At 44.3% G+C, this 18,801-nt stretch overlaps 1 protein-coding gene across 1 annotated transcript; it reads left to right on the top strand.

Moving 5' to 3' along the window:
- Positions 1–43: 43 nt before the first annotated feature.
- LOC128846566 (SRRM2 protein homolog rsr-2-like) lies at positions 44–5,807 on the top strand. The gene is made up of 2 exons (XM_054045755.1): positions 44–4,131; positions 5,269–5,807. Exons 1-2 carry the CDS (start codon positions 3,609–3,611, stop codon positions 5,730–5,732), a joined length of 987 nt encoding a protein of 328 aa, XP_053901730.1. The 5' UTR covers positions 44–3,608; the 3' UTR covers positions 5,733–5,807.
- The last annotated feature ends 12,994 nt before the right edge of the window (positions 5,808–18,801 follow it).

Here is an 18,801-nt window from a genome sequence, read left to right as displayed (position 1 = left end):
ATTGGCATACTGAGACTAAGACACACGTGAGAAGTTAGGAGAGACCATTGTTCTTGGTTCAGCATTTATTTCTAAGGACGATGGACTATAAAAAGAATCAGATTAATTTTTACTTCCAGGCCAATAATCTGAAGTTGTGAACACCCTATTTTTTTATTATATCAAGAAAATACAGTGAGAACCATCAGAGCTCGCAAACATTCCATCTTATAATATACAGCTTCACTTTTCAAGGAATTAAAAGGACCAGTCTTAAGGACAGTTAGAGGATGTTTTTATAATATTTTATTAGACCAAATAGAAACATTTATTCCCTAAACTAGTACTGGTTTTTAACTAAGCTTATTTAGCTGGCAGTGAAGATTTCATGCTGTGGATATTTTTAAGGTTTAAATTTAACATCAGCCATCACCTCTCCTCTAACTGCAATAGTGTGAGTTACTGAGGAGGATAAAAATCAGCCGCAGTGCTCCTTTTTAATAACTTCCCCCTGCTATAGGGAAGGTGACGATTCTCCGAACCTCAACTGTTGTGCACACAAATTGGGCATAATTTGTATATTCCTAAGCATGGCTAACATTTATGAGGAGCACATCCTTACAAGAGTGGCTCATTCAGCCCAGTCATCATCTTGTGTATGGACTGGCTTCCTCCCATTACCATTTCTACACTGCCCAGCCTGTCACTTGGGGGGGAAATGTCATATCAAAATACAGAATCAACTGCTGTTTTTTGTTTGTACAAATGGCTTTTTTAGGAAAGCCCCAAACCTTCCTGGTGTATCAGCTTTGAAGAATAATCAAGGCAAATATCAAAGAGATGTAGCCTCCTTGTAGATTGAGTACCACCTGGATCGATCTCTAGCTATGCCCTTTAGACAGTCTGGCTGGGTGTTCACTGGTGTCCATCACTGGTGGTCTTTTTGTGCCACTGAAGGTCTTGGCAGCCATGTGGTTGCCGACCATGTACTGGTATTCCTTGGTAAACACACTTCGTAATTTGTTGGTCTTCCATCCTAATAAGTCTGGACCAAAGAAAGCTATCACAACCAAACTGGCGCTGATGATAGCGGCAGTTGCTGGGTTCAGTTACACGTAGTCTCATAGCTGATCTTGCAGATTTGAATCAGGTCCTTAGTTACTCGAGTGCAAAGATCTATGTATATAATGTGAAAGAAGAGCTCTGCCCCTTATTATTCATCCAGAACAATTATAGAATCATAGGACTAGAAGGGACCTTGAGAGGTCATTTAGTCCAGCCTCCTGCACTCATGGCAGGACTAAGTATTACCTAGACCTGGGGTGGGCAAACTACAGCCCGCAGGCCGAATCCAGCCCGTGATCCTTTTAAGTCACACCGCGAGCTCCTGCTGGGGTGCCATGTCAGGGGCTGCACCACGCGGCTCGGCCCCACTTCAGCCCGGGGTGCCATGTTGGGGGCCTCACTACGCAGCTTGGCCCAACTCCGGCGCTGCACCACACCTAGGAGCCAGAGAAGGGACATGCCGCTGCTTCGGGGAGCCACTAGAGGTAGGCACAACTTGGAGCCTGCACCTCTGAGCCTCTGCCCATGCCCCTGCCCCAGTGCTGATCCCCTCCCCCCTCCTGCTCGCCAAACCCCTCGATCCCAGCACAGAGCATTCTCCTGCACCCCAAACCTCTCTCCAGCCCGACCCCAGAGCCCACACCCCCAACCGGAACCTGCACCACTTCCCACACCTTTGCCCCAGCCCTGATTTCCAGCCCCAGAGCACCCTGCTACACCCTAAACTCATCCCCAGTCCCACTCCAGACCCCGCACCCCCAACCAGAGCCCTCACCCCCTCCTGCACTCCAACCCCAATTTTGTGAGCATTCATGGCCCGCCATACAATTTCTATTCCCCAATGTGACCCTCAGGCCAAATAGTTTGCCCACCCCCACCTAGACCGTCCCTGACAGATGTTTGTCTAACCTGCTTTTAAACATCTCCACTGATGGAGATACCACAACCTCCTTGGGCCATTTATTCCAGTGCTTAACCATCCTAATGGTTAAGTTTTTCCTAATGTCCAACCGAAACTGCCCTTGCTGCAATTTAAACCCATTGCTTCTTGTCCTATTCTCAGAAGTTAAGGAAAACAATTTTTCTCCCTCCTTGTAACAGCCTTTTACGTACTTGAAAACTGTTATCATGTCCCCTCTCAGTCTTCTCTGAGGGAAGATTGAAAAAACTGGGTTTGTTCAGTCTGAAGATGAGATCATGTTTTCTATGTTATCTTTCATTCTGAGAAACAGTGAAGTCTGTTTAGCTCACTGCCTGTTTTCCTATCTATAAAATAGGGAGAACATTTAATTACCTTCCTCACATGCATGTTGTGAGGATTATTAATGTCTATGCAGTGATCCAAGCATATAGAACCTATATGTATGCTAAATATAATTACAGACCCAGATGTTTCTGTGCAATTAAGAAAACAGACCAAAGAAAGGTAATTAAAAAATCTATCCTCTTATGAGAGTGAGGTGGACCATGTCCCCAAGTGCCCCTTACACTTCCTGTATCCTTCATGTCCAACTGCAACATTAGCATCAGTCTAAATGTGGGGTGCAGCTGTATGGCACTGCTTCACCCAGCTGGGTGCAGAGCCACTTCAGGCTTTGCTAGTAGGGTTCTTCTGGAGAAAGGAATGGACGGGGATTAATGTTGTCAAGAATCGGTATGCTAATAGCAGAGGGGTAGCCGTGTTAGTCTGAATCTGTAAAAAGCAACAGAGTCCCGTGGCACCTTTAAGACTAACAGAAGTATTGGAGCATAAGCTTTCGTGGGTGAATGCCCATTTTGTCAGACACAGTATGCTCCAATACTTCTGTTAGTCTTAAAGGTGCCACAGGCCCCTCTGTTGCTTTTTACAGTATGCCAGTACTACTTTAGACCAGGGGTTCTCTCAACCATTTTTTTTTTTTGGTAGCCTCAGACTGTGGCCACCAACTCTTGCTGGTGGCCGCTCTGAAAATTTTTCCTAAAATATTTTAGGAAAAACAAACAAATATGCACATATGTATTTCCATATCATTGTAATTTATTTATGTAGGATTTTTTTTGCAGGCTCAATAATAAAAATAATGTAGACTTGTCTCTATTCTTTACTGAACCTAAACAGAATAGAAACACAAATAAGGTGCTTTGTACGTTCTAATTTTTTTCTTATGTCTTTTGCTTTTTTGGTTGCCTTTTTTCCTTTCTCAGGCCTGGTCTACACTACGACTTTAATTCGGATTTATCAGCTTTAATTCGAATTAACCCTGTAACCGTCCACACAACGACGCCATTTAATTCGATGTAAAGGGCCCTTTAAATCGATTTCTGTACTCCACCCCAACGAGCAGAGTAGCGCCAAAATCGATTTTAGCAATTCGAATTAGGGTTAGTGTGGCCGCAATTCGATGGTATTGGCCTCCGGGAGCTATCCCACAGTGCATCATTGTGACCGCTCTGGACAGCAATCCGAACTCGGATGCACTGGCCAGGTAGACAGGAAAAGCCCCGCGAACATTTGAACTTCATTTCCTGTTTGCCCAGCGTGGAGAGCACAGGTGACCACAGATACCTCATCAGCACAGGTAACCATGCAGGCTGATAATCGAAAAAGAGTACCAGCATGGACCGTGAGGGAGGTACTGGATCTGATCGTTGTATGGGGAGAGGATTCAGTGCTTGCAGAACTTCGTTCTAAAAGACGAAATGCAAAAACTTTTGAAAAAATTTCCAAGGGCATGATGGAGAGAGGCCACAATAGGGACTCTGAGCAGTGCCGCGTGAAGGTCAAGGAGCTCAGACAAGCCTATCAAAAAACAAAGGAGGCAAACGGTCGCTCCGGGTCAGAGCCGCGGACATGCCGCTACTACGCCGAGCTGCATGCAATTCTAGGGGGGGCTGCCACCACTACCCCACCTTTGTTCGTGGATTCTGGGTCGGGGATAGTCTCGACGCCTGAGGATTCTGCCGATGGGGTAGAGGAGGAGGAGGAGGATGAGCTTGCAGAGAGCACACAGCACTCCATTCTCCCCAACAGCCAGGATCTTTTTATCACCCTGACTGAAGTACCCTCCCAAGCCTCCCAAGACTCTGACCCCATGGAAGGGACCTCAGGTGAGTTTACCTTTTAAAATATAAAACTTGTTTTAAAAGCAAACGGTTTTTAATGATTACTTTGCCTGACTTTGCATTCGCGGTCAGTTCAGCTACTGGAAAAGTCTGTAGCTACTGGAAAAGTCTGTTAACGTGTATGGGGATGGAGCGGAAATCCTCCAGGGACATCTCCATGAAGCTCTCCTGGAGGTACTCCGAAAGCCTTGCCAGAAGGTTTCTGGGCAGTGCATCCTTATTCCCTCCTCCATGGTAGGACACTTGACCACGCCATGCTTGCAGCAAGTAATCTGGTATCATTGCCTGACAAAGCCTGGCAGCGTATGGTCCCGGTGTTTGCTGGCATTCAAGCAACATCCGTTCTTTATCTTGTTGTGTAATCCTCAGGAGAGTGATATCACTCCTGGTAACCTGGTTGAAATACGGGAACTTAATTAAGGGGACAGAGGTGGCCGTTCCTACTGGGCTGTTTGCCTGTGGTGGAAAATAAATCCTTCCCTGCAGTTAGCCAAGCGCAGATGGGAAATTGGCCCTGAGTTTTTCGCGTTTGGCTAGCAGGGATCTTCCCTGTTACCAGCCATGCGGTGGGGGGAGGGTACCGTGATCATCCCAGAGAATTCATGGCGAGGGGGGGGGGTGTAGTTTGGTGCCTGCAGGGATCTTCCCTGATACCAGCCACGCGGTGGGGGGAGGGGTACCGTGATCATCCCAGAGAATTCATGGCGGGGGGGGGGGGGGGGGGTTAGTTTGTTTTCTGGTGCTGCTGAATGTTAACAGAAAAACCGCAGCACTCTACTTGCCTGAAGGGGCCCAGACAAGCCCCACCACACTGCCCCCCCCCCCCCCCAACTGGCTGATTGGCCAGGCTTCTGCAGCACTCTACAAGCTATGCTTGGTATGTGGGAAAGCACGGCGCAGAAGCTTACCATGGCCGCATGCAAGCCGAATTCTGTTGCCCAGACCTGTGATCTCTAGCAGCAAAGCCACAGGCACTCAGCATTAAGAGGCAAAATGCAACCTTGCACAGAAATCACATGTGCTATGTAATGTGAACAGTGTTGGTCACCGTGAAAGAGTATAAGCATTGTTCTGCAAAATGTAGCTTTTAAAACAATTCTCTCTTTTTTCCCCTCCCTACAGCAGCTGCAAATTCCTCAAGCCTCCCTCCTCCATCCCAAAGGTTATCACAGATAAGGCGTCGTAAGAAGAAGACGCGGGAGGACATGTTTTCTGAAATTATGCAATCCAGCAGGAGTGACAGAGCTCATCTGAATGAGTGGAAGGAAACAGTTTCAAAGTATAGGAAAGAAGTCAGTGAACGTGAGGAGAGGAGGGACCAACGTGAGGAGAGGAGGGACCAACGTGAGGAGAGGAGGGACCAACGTGAGGAGAGATGGCGGCAGGAAGACCAGAGGATGAAGGATGCAACGCTGGGGCTGCTCCGGCGTCTGGTGGAGGTTCAGGAACGGCTGCTGGAAAACAGACTGCCGCTTCAGCCCCTGTTCCACCCTCCACCCTCCCCATGTTCCGTATCCTCCTCACCCAGATGTGTAAGAACGCGGGGGGGGGGAGGCTCCGTACACCTTCCCATTCCACCCCAGTAGACAGCCCAAGCAAAAGGCTGTCATTTTTTTAACCTTTTCTTTGTGGCTTTTTCCTTCCCAGCAATCCTCCTCCCAAATACCACCCGGGTTCCCTCCCTCTTTTTCTAATCTATTAATAAAGAATAAATGATTTTTAAATGATAGTGACTTTATTTGGTTTGAAAGAAAGATGGGGGAAGGGGCAGGGTGGGTTCCTTACAGAAAATCAGTCAGTAAAGGGGGAGGGTTTTCATGAAGGAGAAACAAACAGATATTTCACACGGTAGCCTGGCCAGCCATGAAACTGGTTTTCAAAGCTTCTCTGATGCACAGCGCTTCATGGTGTGATCTTCTAATCGCCCTGGTGTCTGGCTGCGCGTAATCAGCAGCCAGGCGATTTGCCTCAGCCTCCCACCCCACCATAAAGGTCTCCCCCTTACTTTCACAGAGATTGTGGAGCACACAGCAAGCAGAAATAACAATGGGGAGATTTCTTTGGCTGAGGTCAGAGCGAGTCAATAATGAACGCCAGCGACCTTTTAAACGGCCAAATGCACATTCTACCACCATTCTGCACTTGCTTAGCCTGTAGTTAAACAGCTCCTGACTCCTGTCCAGGCTGCCTGTGTATGGCTTCATAAGCCATGGCATTAAGGGGTAGGCTGGGTCCCCAAGAATAACTATTGGCATTTCAACATCCCCAACGGTTATTTTCTGGTCCGGAAAGTAAGTCCCTTGCTGCAGCCCTTTAAACAGAGTAGTGTTCCTGAAGACGCGAGCGTCATGAACCCTTCCCGCCCAGCTTGATGTTGATGTTGGTGAAACGTCCCTTGTGATCCACAAGTGCTTGCAGCACCATTGAAAAGTACCCCTTGCGGTTTATGTACTCGGTGGCTTGGTGCTCCGGTGCCAAGATAGGGATATGGGTTCCGTCTATTGCCCCACCACAGTTAGGGAATCCCATTGCAGCAAAACCATCCACTATAGCCTGCACATTTCCCAGAGTCACTAACTTTCGTAGCAGCACCTGAGTGATTGCTTTGGCTACTTGCATCACAGCAGCCCCTACAGTAGATTTGCCCACTCCAAATTGATTCCCGACTGACCGGTAGCTGTCTGGCGTTGCAAGCTTCCACAGGGCTATCGCCACGCGCTTCTCAACTGTGAGGGCTGCTCTCATCTTGGTATTCTGGCGTTTCAGGGCAGGGGACAGCAAGTCACAAAGTTCCATGAAAGTGCCCTTACGCATGCGAAAGTTCCGCAGCCACTGGGAATCGTCCCAGACCTGCAACACTATGCGGTCCCACCAGTCTGTGCTTGTTTCCCTTGCCCAGAATCGGCGTTCCATGGATAGAATCTGCCCCATTAACAACATGATCTCCAAAGCTCCGGGGCCTGTGGTTTCACTGAATTCTGTGTCCGTGTCCGCGTCCATGTCCTCATCATGCTTGTCGCTGCGCTGCCGCCGCCGCTGCCTCCTCGCCTCGTTTTTCTGGTCCTGGCTGAGCATAAACTCCACGAGAACGCGCGAGGTGTTTGCAATATTCATGAGTACTGTCTTGACCTCAGCGGGCTCCATGCTTGCCGTGGTATGGAGTCTGCAGTGTTCACCCACCCAGGAAAAAAGGCGCGAAAATGGTTGTCTGCCGTCCGTTGCTTTCATGCAGGGAGGGAGGGAGGGAGGAAGTGAGGCTGTACCCAGAACCACCTGCAACGATGTTTTTTGTCCCATCAGGCACTGGGATCTTAACCCACAATCCCAATGGGCGCGGGAGACTGCGGGAACTATGGGATAGCTATGGAATTGCTACCCACAGTGCAACGGTGCAGAAATCGACGCTAGCCCCGGTACTTGGACGCACACCACCGAATTACTGTGCTAGTGTGGCCGCACTCATTTCGACTTTATACAACCTGTTTCTCAAATCCGAATTATCTAAATTCGGATTAATCCCATAGTGTAGACATACCCTCAGACTTCCTAGTTACTAAGTCTCCTCTGAAAAGTAATACTAACAAACATATAAATATCACTTGTCACAGCAGACTTACTCAGCCCTGGCAAGCCAGGGAATAAATTAAGCCCTGGATGGGGAGGTGGATATGGGGATGGGAGGGCTACCTTGGGGCCAGAGCCCACCATTGTATGGCTGGGATACAGAGCCTGAAGCCCCATGGCTGGAGCCTGCCACATGCCATCCCAGGGCTGGAGCCTGACCTCACCAGCCTTGGGAAGGTGGGGAACTCACTGGCTATGTGTTCCTCCAGCTTTTGTGTGTCCAGAGGTGGGCAGGGCCCAATCATTGCTGGTGGCCCTAGGGGAGGGATCTGCTGCTTTGTTGACACCCCCCGCCCCACACACACACACACACACACTGCCTAGGAGGCTGTGGCCGCAAGAAAAGTCACTTGTGGCCGCGTTTGAGAAATGTTGCTTTAGACACTGTCAAATACAAATCTGTCATTTTAAAGCCACTTGTCACTACTGCTCTGCAAATTAAGTATTTTTGGATTTTGGCTGACCAGCATTCTGAATTGCCTCATATCAAAACAGGGACTTCCATACCTTCCTTTCTGTTGCCATTGTATTGTACAAATCCATGACACTTAGCAGTGCTTCATGTGCTCCGCAAACTCTTTTTAGGTGCTTTAAAGTGCAGTATATCTTGTGAACTACAGTTGTGATTTAAGGCCTAAGAAATCTGGGAAAAAAAAATAAAAGTGGGTTAATTGTGTCCCTGCTCTATTACCTTTTTACATTCTTCTTTTAAGAAAAGAGGTGATCTTGTGTAATGGAACACCCAATGGATTCTTCCATTAGAAGCAAGTAGTGTGGGGTAGTGGTGGTTGTGGTTTGAGCAATTGTTTAGTGAAGAACAGTTTAATTGTCCCTGCCAACTTCATCACATATATTAATGTGCTATCTTGGTCTCTTGGTAAGAAAGGTACCATTCAATCCTTGTGATCTTGCTCCAGTTAGAGATACTAAAATTCAAGTATAGATGCTACATGTATATGTACCTCCCCAGTTGTTTCTGGCAAAGCAAACAGGGACAAATTTACAGGTCCCATTCAGCTCAACAGCAAAACTCCCATTGACTTCAATCGGACCAGGATTTTGGTCTGCAGGAAACACTTTGGCTGTTTCCCAAACCATACTCAGGCTTTGAATGGCCTATTGAAGGGCAGCCATGTTGTACTATGAATCTCCTGCTATGATTGCACTTCTAGAATAGATGGGTCCTGAAGTTCTACTCTGCCCTAACTTTTAAACAGAATTTGGGAACACTTCTGAACTTGGTTTCATCATGATGCTGGTTGAAACATGGCTTCAAAATACTAATCTCACAGCTTGGTCCAGTCCATATTGGCCAGGTAAGCTGTGTCAGAAACTAGTTTAAGTGGAATCAAGTTTAAATGCAGTACTCACTTTGAAGGGATATGATTCACCTTAGAATCTAATTTCTCTGAAATATATTTATTCTCAATAACACCTAATATTTCTGTAACTGAAAAAAATTAGACACTATTTTCTTTTCATTTTCCATTTTTTGGTCTGTGTACGTGATAGTACTTTGTGTATAGTTTCACTGTCTCTTTTGTTTGTGTGGGTTTTTCCACACGGCAACACAAGAGAAAAACAGGAAAATAGTGTCAGACCACCAAAGTTGGCAAAGGTACACGGTGGAACTACTTTTAGCTCTGGATGGGTTTTTAATGGGCTAGCTTTTAAGTTGATGGGGTCCCTGTTAAGGTATGTTCTATGCTGCAATGTAAGCCCAGGGTTAGTAGCAGAACTGGAGTTAGCAAATCCTGGGTTTGTTAACCTAGGGCTTGAGCATCTACGCTCATTTGTAAACCCAAGTTAGGAATTGTCGAACCCTGTGTCCCAACCTGGGGCTTCAGCATCTACGTTGCATTATGCCGGCCCAAGTCCTACCCCCCATATCCCAGGCTTCCTAGTGCCCTCCCAAAATGTGGCCACTCAAGCACTTTGTTTGTGCTGCAGTGTGGAAAAACTGATTGTCTAGCAAACTTGACTGCCCAGAGGACACAGAAGTTCAGTCTGTGGGATTGTGGTAAGCTTTTGGTGGATTCCCAGAGCGCAAGTCCAGTGGGGCTGTGCCTATAGTGCAAAGCAGTAGGGCTTGAACCCTGGGTTCCGGCTTGACTGAGAATCAGACCCTCCACCACTGTGGGATCCTGGGCCCCTAGATCTGAGCTCTGTTAGCACGGTTTGTGTGTAGACTGGGAGGATTAGGCTTAAGCTTGAGTTAAAGCCTTGGGCTTACATTGCAGTGGAGACATACCCTTAAAGGCCTGTGTACATTGGAGCTTTTTTCCATAGCTCAAATAACACCAGTTCTTATGAAGATTCTGCATAATAATATGCAATCAGAGCATAACGAGCAATCCCACCTTTGAGAAATTCTTTCTCTGAAACTATTTCTGTGCTAGGAGTTTAACGTGGTATAATACTGACTAAATTAGTTTTTGTCTATAACAAGTAGCTGATTGTGCTCTGAGATGCCAATGTGATGTTCTTCATTGTGTGTTCATATGATTAGCTTCAGAGGGGTTTCATAAGGGCATGTTTCCTTTCATCCAGTGGGAAAAAGTGCTCAATAGCCCTAGATCTGTTGGTATTTTCAAACGTTGAGCTAGAAACATTACACTTTTTTAAGGGCCATTTTTCTCATCCTTGCTTGTGTTTAGTACCTTTTTCCACAAATAGCTTTGTTGATTTCAGTGGGACTCCTCGTAGAGTGAAGTACTATTCAGTACTAAGGGAGACAGAATAGGTCCCTAAATTAGTTGAGCATTCAAAATACTGGTGCCACTAATAGTTTATTCAGTCTGCAAAATTTTACTTATTTAGACTCTTTGTAGAACAAGTGATGCTTTGCAGTGTATAACAGTGAGCAGGAGGCTAGAAAACTTTCAAGTCTTTGTCCCATCTCTGATTAAAATTAGAAAATATCCCCAAGGTGTACAAAGTATGTTGGAGTTAATAGGGTAAATGTTGGATAAGAACTGGTGATGGAAACTGTAACTTCCAGCGGAGTCAATGTCCAAGGTACCTGTGCTGTAATCTATATGTTTTAGCTGAAAATACTAGGTTCACAAAGGAAATTAGTCTCACTAGTGGAAATGTAGGAGAAAACTGATCGGGTGAAAGAAAAATAAAATGAACTGTTGCAAATGAAATATGCTACTCACAAAGTTGGCACATACTGCAAGGTCTGCTCCCAGTCCCACTTCATAGTGGCCTTGCATTGCTTCCTTTTCCTAATACATGATCTCCTGCATCTCACTGTTTTTCCCCATTGAAGTCCTTGAAGTCTACCTTTCTATCTCCATGTTGCAAGTTCACAGGAACCTGGATGGGAGAGATGGAGATCTTATTTCATCTTCTGAGAATGAACCTCATTTTAATGTGAATTGAAGTCCTAACTAAAGCAGTATTTGAGATTAGAAAAGCTTTAAATATATTTTAACATTCTGCAATTTTACTTATATTAATGGCTAGTCTCCTTTTTAATTTTTCAGAAGGACTACAGAAATTAATGCAAGAGCATTTTAGTACAAGCCATATTTTTGTTCAGTTCCCTTCCCTCTCCTCTCCCCCTTCCCCCCCCTCCCCCCGGCTGCTGTGTTTGCTCAATGGTTAGGTTCCACATTTAATCAAGGGAACTACATTTCACTACTCCTGTCTAATTTTAACTAGGCCACAGAATAGTAGTTTCCAGCTAGATGATCTGCCAGCCCTGTTTGGCATGAGCTTTTAGTTCTTTGTATGAAACTAATGAGAACTAGCAGAATCTCTGCCATACTCAGTACTGCTTGAAGGAATGTGCTTCCTAAAGTGCTGTGCAATTTAACACTGCTGCAGTTTGCTAAATTCCTACAAACAATGAGATAATTTCAAGAAAATAGGGACTGGGATGATTTAGTTGGGGATTGGTCCTGCTTTGAGCAGGGGGTTGGACTAGATGACCTCCTGAAGTTCCTTCTAACCCTGATATTCTATGATTCTACAGTATCCAGTAGGTTGGCAATGATTTATACTTTTTAATAATAAAATGCTGTTGACAGATTTACTTCTTTAATTTTTGTTACTGTTTTGCCTGCTTTTAAATCTGGTTTGTTTAGTTTCTCCATTGGCATTGTGAGTAACTTGTTTGTACTGTTGCCGAATTAAATGCTGTTTGTAATTCTACTGTATTACTCTGAATGGAGACAGTTATCCCTGTATGTGTAGCACATGTACCCAAGGGAGACTGTCTTCAGCAGCCGAACAACATGGTCTCAAAAGCTGTTCTAAACCTTGACAGTTGACCTTTTGTGAAGATACGCTGTAAAGAGAGGTATGGACTAAGATGAGAACAGGGAATCAGAATTTTTTTTGTTATAATCCTGGTTCTAATATGGATTCCTGTGGTTTTGAAAGAGGGGTTTATCTTTGCTTCTGTTTCCCTACTTAAAAAAATGGGGCAGTCACTTATCTCCCATGGCTGCTAGGAGGAACTATCACTTGATGTTTGTAAATCATTTTGAGGGTAAAAGGCAAGGGTTATAGTACCAGCATGCATGTAGATCACGATGTTGCAGCCCTTACTCATGTACATAGTTCTGTGGAAGTTAATGGGACTATAGGTGGGTAAAATAATGCAACTTTAGAAGATACCTTTCAAAAAGGTAAAACTTTTTATTACATATTACTGTGAAAGGCATGTAATACAGAGATCATTACAATAAGGCTTGAGACCAAGCTGAAAGCTTTTAACAGTGAGAGCAAGTGCTACTGTTTGAACATTAGCTTTCATGTAATTTGATTCCTTCTCCAGATATTTGCCTCTGATGCACTATTAAACTATTTTCATCATTTTTAAAAATTGGTTTACATCCGACCCTATTTACAGTAATTCCCTGGGCACCTGAAATAGACGGTTTCCTTGCTTTACTCCTTGTGCAAGCTCACTGAGTTGTTCTAGATTGCTCATGAGTGTTGTGTTTGGTGTACATTTTGAAAAATAAAACAGCCATGAAATATTACTTCAAAAACAAATAAAGAAAATTATGATACTTTGCAAGTATAAAGATAAGGAAAAGTCAGATTTCTGGCAGTGCCTTTGTTTAAAATATATGCATTCAATGTACTTAAGTCCTACATATTTCTTATCTTGTGTTACTAACAAAATACCTATCTAAACTTACTTCATTTTACATAATGTTTTAAAGTGATTTTTAAGGCATTTGCCATCTGTTGAATTGACAGCCATGAAAACTGAGTTCCTTTATCTGTAGAGTAGACAAAAGTCATGCAAGTTTCCCTTCACTACCCAACCATAGTAAGTATGTTTGCTTGTTCCATCCCTGGCTCCTCTTACCTGCCTGCTGGTAAGGCTGTGAATTAATGCCAATTTTTGGTGTAAAGGTGATGGTTTTGGTGATGTGGACAGCTGATAAATAGGAGCTGGGTTGGGGCCACCAATTCATTTCACTTAAATATTTCTGTAAGCTTAATGGAAGCCTCACTAAGTTTGGACAACAGGGCCCAGATCTGGAGACCTCTTTATGAAAAAGCATACATATTTATATGCTAATTTGTACGTGCAGTTGCTGTGATTGCTTGTGCAAGTCAATTGATAGGCATTTGCACAGTGAATATGTGCATGCAATTATTGATTGTGCACACAAATTAAGTGCAAATCCATGTGCACAACTTTGAAAATGTTGGCCCATGATGCGTGACCATTTTAAGAGAGTGTTGATTGTATTGATATCATTGCTCTTTATGAGGTCCCCTTTGTGATATTTATAATGGAAAAGAGGTCTAGTCTCTCTAACAGGTCATACTGAGAGCTATCTGCAAATCTTCGTTGAAGTTGCACTCAGTAAGTACATTGTTCCCTGTGATCACCCTAAGCTTTAAAATAATAGCTTTATCAAGCTTTTCACTTTGAATAAATGAATGTAGCGAAGGCATATTTGGCCTCACCTCTGAGAGACTATTTCTACTTGTTCTACAGACTGCTAAAATGAATGATTGTGGGATGAGAATAATTGAAAACAAAAAGCTTGATGGTTACTCTTATGCGAGACCACTGTGACTCAGCTAGTGAGGATAATAACAGTCTTCAGTGTTCCTAATGTGTTCACCAATCAGGGTCTTTTCAGAGCTGTGTCCACATTGTAGCGACCTATACTATATAGCACGTGTCTCAGCTGTGATGGAAAATCACTCAGTACTTTTTGTCCATTTAGAATGAACGCAAACAAAATGTGTGCTACCTGAACCTAGTATTTCTGTATGTGTAGGAAATGCAGAAACGAGTACGCAAGGCTGAAGCTGAGATGCCCAAGTACTGTAGATACAGTAGTTACACTCCAAAAAAGAAAAAGATGTTTCTTGATCAGGATGGCTCCATTTCTATGGTGAAATAATTTACTCAGCAATACAGAAGATGGAGTTTAAGGTCCTGATCCAACAAAGCACTTTAAGCATGTAATTCCATTGAAGTCAAGTTTAAATTTAAGTATGTGCTTAAGCATTTTGCTGGAGCGTAGCCTTAATTGCCTGTTAAACCCAAGAGAGGGCATCTTGGGTGGCCAAAATCTAGAAAGGAGGGGGACACTAATTGGGTTAATATCCCCCAATTGCTTAATGTTACAAGCAGTTATGGGCCTGATCCTACATCAGTGAAATGACATGACATTTTGCCATTGACTTGAATGTGAGCAGGATTCGACCCTATGTGCCCCAGGGCCGGATCTGGTGCACCTTATTAAGCAGTGGGTAGCTTACACCACATGTGGAACACTGGGCATTGTGCACTGTATTACACTTACCGGGGTAAGAGGGCCACAGAGTAAAAAGCTGCAATCTCGTCCTCAAGTGGCTATTAGAGAGAGCCAAAACCGACCCTTCTTCAAAGTAAGCAGGAATTTAAACAGGAAACTATTTTTCTGGCTCCTGAGTTGACTGCTCTTCAGGTGTTCTGGTGCTCCTTGTTTAAGAATGGTTAGCTCAATCATAATTATCAATGCTGTAAGAGATCTGGCTGTTGTCAGCTGCGTCATCTTTTACAATCCATCACTAAGACTCCTCTTGGGAGCTGAAGCGGATAATAAAGCACAGGTTCAGCTTACAGACATTCTGGTCTCTTCACTTGCTGCATGTACTGTTAATCCTTTAGAAGCCGCTTCAGAATTATTACATCTTTATTGATACAATTCTCCAACTGTGTATTAAATACTTCTCGGATAATAGGAAGAGATGATCCCTGTCCCAAGGAGCTTAGGCCCACATCCTGAGGAGTATTTGTTTACCTAACTCTATTGATCTCAATGGGATTTAGATGCCCAAACAGCTTTGAACATTTGGGCCTTACAGACGAAAGGGCAGAATCTGATACTGTGCCCATGAGTGACCCCATTGAGTCAATAGGGCTACTGTTCTATGCTGCTTAACATGGATAAGGAAATCAAACTGGCTGTAAATGAGGACAAGATATGACCGGGGCAGACAACTGAGAGAAGTGGGGAGAACGTAGGAACAGAAATAAGCAATACAAGTTAGTGGGATTGCTTGGCATTATAAAACATCTTGTTTGTGATTTGTTTTTGGGCGCTGGGTTCTCTTGGGTACTGGTCTGCTCCATCTTTCCTCAGCCTCAAGCACCCTGTCTCAAGGTACCACATACCCAGGTAGCAGTCCATGGACCGGGAGCAACAGCTAAAGAGGAAGGAGGAGAAAAACCCTCCTTTGGCACGTCTGGGCCACATGCCCCTCAAACAACAGAAAGTGGTTCTGAGGGAGGGAGCCCAAGAGCTGACTGGTTTGGGGGAAGATGAGGCATGAGAGAGGGAACAGGTTGAACCGCTATTTTTTTTTTTATGGGATAGGAATGCGGGAGAGGGGAGAGGAGAGCGGGGTTTGAACATTCCCCAGGTAGTTCGGCTTTTAACAGGCTGGGATGTTGCCCTCTCCTCCTGTGAAAAATGTGACAATGCAGCCTGTATCTTCTAAATTCCTTCTATCCTCCTGGAAAACAACTAGGCTCCCTCCCTTGTAGGCCTCTCCTGCTTCTTGGAGAGGCACAGAAGCAGAGGATCCCAGACAGGAGAGGCTCTGAGGTCTGCCTGAACTAGTTGTGGTGGGTGGGAAGAGGGTTGCCAGCCCCAGCATTAATTGTGTATGGGAGGGCCCACCTTTCCATCCACAAACCCACCTTCTCCTTGTGCCCCGTGAAAGTCCCAGACAAAGAGACTCTCCTTTCCTCACATCCCCAGCTCCCTCCAATGTGTAACAGATTGCAAAGCTGGTTTATTTACAGTAAGAAAGTATTTTTAAAATCAGCTTTTATACTTAAAAACCGTGATAACATTTCAGTTCTTCCATGACCTGCAACAAAACCCAGGTATTCCACACTGGGATCATTGGTCACACATTGTGATGGTTTGTCTCTCACGGTGGCAGGGCAAGGTTGAGAGGTATGGGGTGGCATTATTTATATGCTAGATTAGAGACGAAACAGAGTGTGTAGTGGGGACAAGTGGGTGTGGGATAAGGAGGGGATTGGGCAGATGGAAGAGTGAAGGGTTGCAGTTTGGGAGAGCGGGGGTGGTGCTAGAAGGAAAGTGATTGGTGATGAAAAGCAGAGAGAGTGGTGGGGAAAAAGGAGTGGGAGAGAGGGAAGGTAAGGCTATGGAAAGAGCAAAAACCAGGAAGCCTGGTGATATGCAAGCACAAGAGGCATATGAATGCAAAATCTTGTTAGCATTCTTTGCACTGAATAGTTCTGCTGCTGCTAAGTTTGATGAATCTAGCACTTTTCCTGTGTATTTTCACAAATGAGTCATCAGAATTTTTTAAAGAAAAATTAAACTACCAGAGATGCTAAAATCACACTTATTTCCATATTAATCTCTCCATTAAAGGTAACATGTTTCCAAGAACTTCCCTTTTCCCTACCATTCTATATTTTATATTTTTTTTTAAATTGACGTTTTAAAAAAAAATGAAAATGTTAAGTTTAATTGATCTGTCATTTTGTTTGACATGTATTTTAATACTTTAATTTTATGAGCTAGGTATTAATAGTTGACAATCCAGTAGAAGGGAACTTTCTGATAGGTATCTTTGAGGGGTAGGTGGTGGTGGGGGGAATAGCTTTGTCTACTAGGGTGTGATGCCTCAATCATTGTCTTTGTTGTCCTATTTTCATCAGCCCTTCAGTGGATTTTATAAAGTGAGCTCAATAGGAAGCTGATGGCTCTAATATAGGGTTAATGCCTACAGTGCTAGGGTCAGAGGATGCATTTAATGCAGGTGTGCAACTTAATGGGTTGTTAATTAGATAGAAGGTAAAACTAAATAGGGAGCACAGAGGGTGTGAATAAGCCAGGGTTATTTAAGATGAATGCTGAGCTCTGAAATGCAAAGCAAATGAATTAATTTACTGGTGTAATCTTTATAAGACCAGCTTTGTTTTTCTGTAATAAATGGAATGTCATTGCATGCTCCATGAGCTTTGTACTGGTTATCAGAATCTCCTGGACTTTGGCATAGGAGACAGTAGCCTGTAACCTGGGAGGATACTGAGTCTCAGTCTGTAACTGTCATATGCTGATTTACAAACAAAAGAGACGTTCTGAGTTTTCATTAACAATTACATTCATCATCATGAAAATGGCTTTGTTGACATTTTCATTATGCAATAGGCACATCTTGTTTTACCACGTATCCTTGTCCCTCAAAGAAAGGCTCCATAGTCTTCTATTTAGCTTCATCACTGGCAACTACAGTTATGTGTACCCCAGTCTAGTTTTCCCCATTATGTTCAATATAGGGATACTAATACCTGCTCTGTGGAGTATTGTGTAGCTTAATGTGCTTTAGCAGCATTAAAGACTTAAGATTCTCAGATGGCAGGTTGTGTATGTAAATTATGATGGATGATTTGACCACCTGAGCGGCTCTCCTGATGCACTTCATTTCCGAGTTACTTTATACATATTCCAAGTATCGTTACATAAGTGCCCATGTTTCTGAGCCATACATCGTTGCTGGCCTGACATAGGACAGGTAGTCGATCAGCCTTCTTTTCTTCAAGTTGAGTGGGTGCTTTCTCTTTCACTCTCCCATGCAGATGCAATTATTGTATTTATCTAATTTTCTTGGTTTGAAAGAAAATTGTCTAAGTGATCCTTAATAGCATCTAATTTTTTCTTATCCGCTGAGTCCTGTTCTTTGGCTTTGTTTGAATTAAACATCATTTTGATTTTTCTGAATACTCCTCTTGATTCTATATTCATTAGTGGTTAGGTTCAGTTCCCCTCTTATTGCTGTAAGTGCGTTTATGATCTTTCTTGTACAGGTGAAGGCACAAGACTAGCAATGCAGCTAAGCCATGTAATTATGGTTCATAGGTGTCACAGGCATGCCTGCTTGCTCAGTTTAAGTAAAAGATAATGGGTATGGTCCTACCAACGATCCATTTTGTTCAATTTCATGGTCATAGGATTTAAAAATTCATAAATGTCATGATCTCAGCTATTTAAATCTGAAATTTCATGATGTTGTAATTGTAGGGGTCCTGACCCATAAAGGAGTTGTGGGCAGGTTGCGGTACTGCAATCCTTACTTCTGTGCTGCTGCTGGTGGTGGCGCTGCCTTCCGAGCTGAGCAGCTGGAGAGCGGCAGCTGCTGGCCGGGAGCCCAGCTCTGAAGGCAGAGCTGCCACCAGCACCAGTGCAGGAGTAAGTATGGCCTGCTAACAGCCGCTGCTCACCGGCTGCCCAGCTGTGAAAGCAGTGCAGAAGTAAGGGAGGCAATACCATGACCCCCCCCGAAATAAACTTGTAACCTCCTTGCAACTCCCTTTTGCGTCGGGACCCCTAGTTTGAGAAATGCTGGTCTCCCCAGTATAGGGTAAAAGCACACAAAAGACCAGATTTCATAGGGGGAGACCAGATTTCATGGTCCACGACGCGTTGTTCATGTCCATGAATTAGGTAGGGCCCTAATAATGGGTAATATTCGCTACTGTGGGTACGTCTTCACTTACCGGAGGGTCCGGCGGCA

Source organism: Malaclemys terrapin, chromosome 12 (assembly GCF_027887155.1).
Source record: "Malaclemys terrapin pileata isolate rMalTer1 chromosome 12, rMalTer1.hap1, whole genome shotgun sequence".
Taxonomy (NCBI): domain Eukaryota; kingdom Metazoa; phylum Chordata; order Testudines; family Emydidae; genus Malaclemys; species Malaclemys terrapin.
The sequence above is the reverse complement of the archived record's forward strand: the minus strand, read 5'-3'. Positions and strand labels throughout refer to the sequence as shown.

What these genes read in the sequence shown, in the direction of transcription:
- LOC128846566 (XM_054045755.1), top strand. Translation starts at nt 3,609, where the DNA reads ATGCAGGCTGATAATCGAAAAAGAGTACCAGCATGGACCGTGAGGGAG. An exon ending in CCCCATGGAAGGGACCTCAG is followed by an intron (nt 4,132 to 5,268) that starts GTGAGTTTACCT and finishes CCCTCCCTACAG; the next exon opens with CAGCTGCAAATTCCTCAAGC.